The sequence below is a fragment of the Zingiber officinale genome, chromosome 1A, assembly GCF_018446385.1.
Source record: "Zingiber officinale cultivar Zhangliang chromosome 1A, Zo_v1.1, whole genome shotgun sequence".
NCBI classification, from domain to species: domain Eukaryota; kingdom Viridiplantae; phylum Streptophyta; class Magnoliopsida; order Zingiberales; family Zingiberaceae; genus Zingiber; species Zingiber officinale.
Window position 1 is genome coordinate 175,460,569 of NC_055987.1, and position 5,476 is coordinate 175,466,044.

Here is a 5,476-nt window from a genome sequence, read left to right on the forward strand (position 1 = left end):
TTCGTTGCAAATTTGTGACGAATAATGGTTTTTGTCACAAATTGCAATGAACTTGTTTTTTCATTGCAGAAAATGAATTTTGGGTAATGTTCCGATGAATTTGTTTTTTGTTGCGGGTTGCTACGAATACATTTTCATCATAGGTTTTACAATGAATCATCATTCGTTGCAAATTTGCGACGAATGCGCTTTTTGTCGCTAGATTTATGACGAATTTTATTTTTCATCCCACATCTTGAACATCAAAATTTGGATGAATACTTATTTTCGTTGCAAAATTTGCGACAAATTTTGCAACGAATATAATATTCTTTGCGACAAATTTTGCAAAGAATATAATATTTGTTGCAAAACTGACAATGAATTTCTAATTTTTCGTCGTCAAATTTAGCAACGCCTTATTTGTAATGAATTTTTTTGTTGTAAATTTCATCACAAATGTATTTTGTAATGATTTTTTTTTAATATTTTACAAAATTCGTCCCTAAATCACTATTTTTTTTTTTTTAGTGAATTTGTTATCATAACATACTTGAATTGATTGCTCCATGGACTAGTTGATGTCTTGTAAGAGAAATTTCAACTACACTGCTTCACACATTCCAAGGTCATCCCTTTGTACTCAACTTTTACACTAGATTATGTAATAATATTTCGTTTCTTACTTCTCCGAGTAACTAAGTTCTCAGCCACAAAGGTCAAGTATTATGAAGTTGGTCGTCTATCATCAACTGCTTTGACCTAATCGACATTTGTATATACTTTGATATTTTGCTACTTCATGTTTTTAGTGAACAAAGTTCCTTTTATTGGAGCTGATTTTAAATACCTCAAAATATAAATGACTACATTCATATGTTACTCACTCACCTACAAGGATTACATATAAACTAACTATACTAAGAACATAAGTGAGATCTGACCATGTGTAAGCTAAGTATATTAATCTTCCAATAAATCTTTGATATCTCCCTCTTAACACTAGTACTTGGTTTATCTTAAATACATAACTTCAAACTCCATTACGAACTCCTCTACTAAAATATTAATTGGTAAATTGCAAGCTAACATGTCAATTTTATATAGTAAATCAATGGCATTCTCTCTTATAAACAAAAATCCTTCACTTGATCAAAATAATTTAATTTCCAATACAATATTTTCAAAGACCTAAATTTTTTATTTCAAATTTCTTAGACAAATATTCTTGCATTTATTTTAGATCGTACAATCATATCATCCACATATATAACAAATAAAAAATGCAGTAATTTTCTATTCCACATCCACACGTTGCCTAACACTAGGCTCTACAAATCATGTTGCAAAAGAAACAGATCTCCAGTAGCCGTGTTATTGACAAACGTTTCTCTAGGAAATATGAGGAATTTAACCTGGAAGAGGAGGATTACATCGGCTATATGTACAAACAATCATCCAACAGCATGAGATTTGCCGGGGGGGGAAAAATTACATGCAACAGAGTAATAGTGAATACAGTAGGCCTGGTTGATTGTGGGTGCTGCAGTCTTTCACAAAATACTACAGGCTTCTTGCATTCTGAACATGGAACAGGCAGTCTGGTGTCAGTATTGTTGTGATCAAGGTTAGTTCTTGGAACTCTTAGGCAAGCAAAAAGGTTTGGCCTGAGAGAGCGCTGTTAGATCTCTGTGGGTACATAGGAGGCTTGTGACCTGCAAAGCTGTGTCTCCTGGCATTTACCAGTGGAGACACCTTCTTTGTGATGGCTCTGGATTTAGGTGAGAGTGCTATGTGGCAATCCAAGTTTCCTCCATAGCTCTTGCAGAGCTTGAGCCTTTTTTTGAATGACCTATCGGGCTTGGCTAGGTCTTCCAAGCTCCCCACATTGGCAAGAGATGTAAAGGACTGTGATTTCCCATCGTAATGCTTTGATAGTCCTCTCCTATAATTCAGAAAGTGAATAAATACTTGAGAAAAAAATGGTAAAATGGTGATTCAAAATGAAACAGGAAATATTATATCTTAAAAGTTGGTACACCTCATATGGTAGGACCAATTTCTCACATCAGGAGACAGTTTTAAGTGGATATATGCATCTCAAGTATAGAGATAAAGAGAGAGAACGAACCCAAAAGAATGAATGATTTTCTTAGTATTTTTTAAGAGAAAGAGATTCTCAGCTTGCAAGAGTAGAGCTTAGGAAGAAATAAGCAATGTGTAGGCTACAGTTGAGCATTTTCCTGAGGCTCTGCAAGAAATTGTGCAAGATCTTGAAATTTAATTTTGGCCTTGAGAAAGGTCTTACCGACAAATATTTCCAACATTTACAATTGGAGCATTCATGATTTTGTGTATTCTAGGTGCTTGTGAATCTCGTCATGTGTTTGTGAAATTTCTTACGTGAGAGAAATTTGCTAAAACAATTAGCCACGAGAAGTTTTTTATGGCAAAACCAGTTTTGAGTTGTTGAAGATTCATTGATAATGATTTTTCAAAAAGCTTTGTCGGGGAGGGGAAGGACAAGACGTGTACAATTATGATCACTACCAAAGGAATCAATCTCAAGGTTTCTTCCAAAATTTGATTAAGCTTCATCTATTGATGTTCAGTTAAACATTACGTATGAGGGGCTAACATTTATTTATTCGCCTAGTTGAGATGCTATATCAAATCAAGTCCATTGTAAATAGTATTTTATTGATAAGGAAATTGTTTTCTTTGAGAATGGAGTGGAAAAGAAGGTATTCAACCGCTTGAATAAGTCCAACAACAATTTTTGTCAATTGAAAAGTAATGAGGAGAATAAGAAGATGAGTACATCACAATTTATTGCTTTGTAGTTTGCCTAAGTTCTATGATAAACTTCAAAAGGCAAGTCACACGACCACTTAAAATCCAAGATATAAAACAAATGATTGTAAGAATGCGAGTATGAATTACATAAAAAGTGGACAATCACAAACAATGAAGATGAGGTGTTAGTGATGAAATATCATGCAGAGTATTATCAAGATTAGGTGCTTGGTAACAATGGCAATATTCACATGTGTCCTTTTAAGTGTCCCGATTGGCACATTTGATACCTGCATGAGTGTTTGCTCCAATAGGTCTTGGAGTCAATTCTCAACAGGTGCAAAATGTCTAGTTGGATGTCTAACGTCTCCTATACAAAGGGATGCCGTGTTAAGGCAAAATATCCTATGGTTTACCTGCCTATATCTTATCGTGGTACCAGCAATACTGGCCAGTTGGGATGAGCAATATCACCTTTTAAATGCTCCAACATGTGTCCTTTTAAGTCATGGATTGCTACATATGAATCACGTGATGATACCATCACAATGAAGATGGGCAAATGGCATTTGTTTGGTTCAATTCAAGGTGTTTGATAGAGCTATTAAGATTCTTGAAATTGTGAGTCATGTTATGACTATATCAAGAAGTTTGACTACCTACTCCAGAATCCAAAGACTAAAAACTCATGGGCTGTGATTGAATTCTCAAGGCTTAAATGGTTCTCTTGTCTCCACGAAAGATATTTGTGATGATTGTCTTTACAAATGCATTAGGAAATGTTAATAGCAATGATGTTGCTAATGTTGTGGTTAACGGAGAGAATTCTCTTAAGCTATGACAACAAAGGCTTGGTGGCATGAGTATCTAGGGGATAAAAATCCTGATAAAGAAAAAAACTATTCCTTCTTTTGATTTGGGCATCAAAGAACTCTATAGGAAAAAACACGCACGGTGAGCCTTCCAAATCAGAAAGTCACGCAAGCAGGGGGATTTTTTTTAGTATATGCATTCCGATATATGAGGGCCTTCATCAATTGCATCTTACAGTGGTGTGAGATACTTTATAACTTTCATTCAAGATTATTCAAAGGTGTGTGGCTATGCTCAAGGCAAAAGGTGATGATCTAATTTGAGACATTCAAGAACCAAGGTTGAGGTGAAGAAATCCGTCAGTCTTAAACACTGGCATTGGGGCGAATTGTGATTCAAAGGGGTTTACAAAAGACACTTAAAAGGTATTTACGACATGCAATGTACTAATTCCCATGCAGAGTTGTTTAAAATCTTTAAGCGCAAGCTAATGCCACCATCAAAAGCAATTAACTAGAGTTTATTTAAACTTTGAGAATCGATGTCTCAAGATCTGTCGATGAGATAGTGCGACATCCCAACCTAGTCCAACTAAAGACCTGTGGAATGGTGGAGAGAACCTGCAAGACCTAGAAGAAAACCCTAAACACGGTTCGAACTCGACGAGTTAAGATTCATCAAACCATATCACAATTTCCTCTTTTGAACTAGGATTTAGGGCGAGAAAAAACTTACTTGACGGGAAGCAAGGGCAAGAGCGCAGACATCTCAAAAAGGGGCCCCTCTTCCGACGGCGGGCCCGTGGAATTCGCGGACGACGAGTCATCCTCCTCGTCGCCGTCGCTGTAGAAGGAAGAGACGGAGGAGGATTGCAAGTCTTCGGGCTCCTCCACGGCGCCGCTCTGCGGCAGGAAATCAGAAGGCAAATCCATGGACGATCAGTTGGGAATCGAAAATGGCAGCAGCTCGGCAGTGAAGAAGAAGGAGGAGGAGGAGGTTGAAGAGAGGGGTGGAGGAAGGGACCTGATGAGGATTTAAGAAGAAGACGATGATGACGAGGTGATGTGGTAGGGATAAGCGCGAGCGAGGTCTGAAAGAGAGGGTTGAGGAGGTGTGGGAGACGTCGGTGAGAGCTCGCAGATTGAAGCTGTCGCCTTTCGTCCGTACTGAGAAAGAAAAAGATAGAATTCTATTTCTATCACTCATTATCATTCATAGGGAGTGGATAAGAACTACACATCCTTCCCACATAAGACCAATCGATAATCATATGATAAAAATAAAATATATAATTATTTTTTAAAAAAATAAAATATAAAAATAACTTCGGAAAAAAAAGAAACATATCTTAAAAAATGAAAAGGATGTCAATTTTTATTAAAATTATTTAAAAGGATATTGTTTTTATTAATTAATTATTCATATAAAATTATCTTTTAGTTTATAAAATTCCAAATAAACAATTTATAAAGAATGTAAATATTTGGTTTGGTCTTGAATTATGGATTCAAAATTTCAAATTGGCGTTGAATAAACTTGATTGATGCGGAATATCCAAATCTTATCCTTCCGAGGAAACTGTGGATTCCGTGGCGTCGAGTAAGGTCGCGTCTGAAATGGAAGACTCGATTGATTCTCTGTGGTCGGCGAGTAAAATGGTCCCACGATGAGTTGCCAATTACGTAACATGGATTTGTTTAGCAGGGGATAAGACAGGACGCGATTGCCCGAGAAATCTGATTATTATTATTAATTATTATTATTAGATATTTTATTTTATTTACAACATCAATATAAATTAAAAAGTGTTTACAATGAATAATTTATTAACTTCGTATCCTAGATTAATGAAATTTTAAAATTAAAATCCGATAGGAAATTTAAAAAT

General features: G+C 35.7%; 1 protein-coding gene across 1 annotated transcript; it reads right to left on the reverse strand.

Annotated features, from left to right (window-relative positions):
- Positions 1-1,247: 1,247 nt before the first annotated feature.
- LOC122007170 lies at positions 1,248-4,794 on the reverse strand. Its single transcript, XM_042562980.1, has 3 exons — positions 4,612-4,794; positions 4,324-4,490; positions 1,248-1,924 (listed from the first exon to the last, which is right to left on the reverse strand). Exons 1-3 carry the CDS (start codon positions 4,792-4,794, stop codon positions 1,624-1,626), a joined length of 651 nt encoding a protein of 216 aa, XP_042418914.1. The 3' UTR covers positions 1,248-1,623.
- Positions 4,795-5,476: the final 682 nt, after the last annotated feature.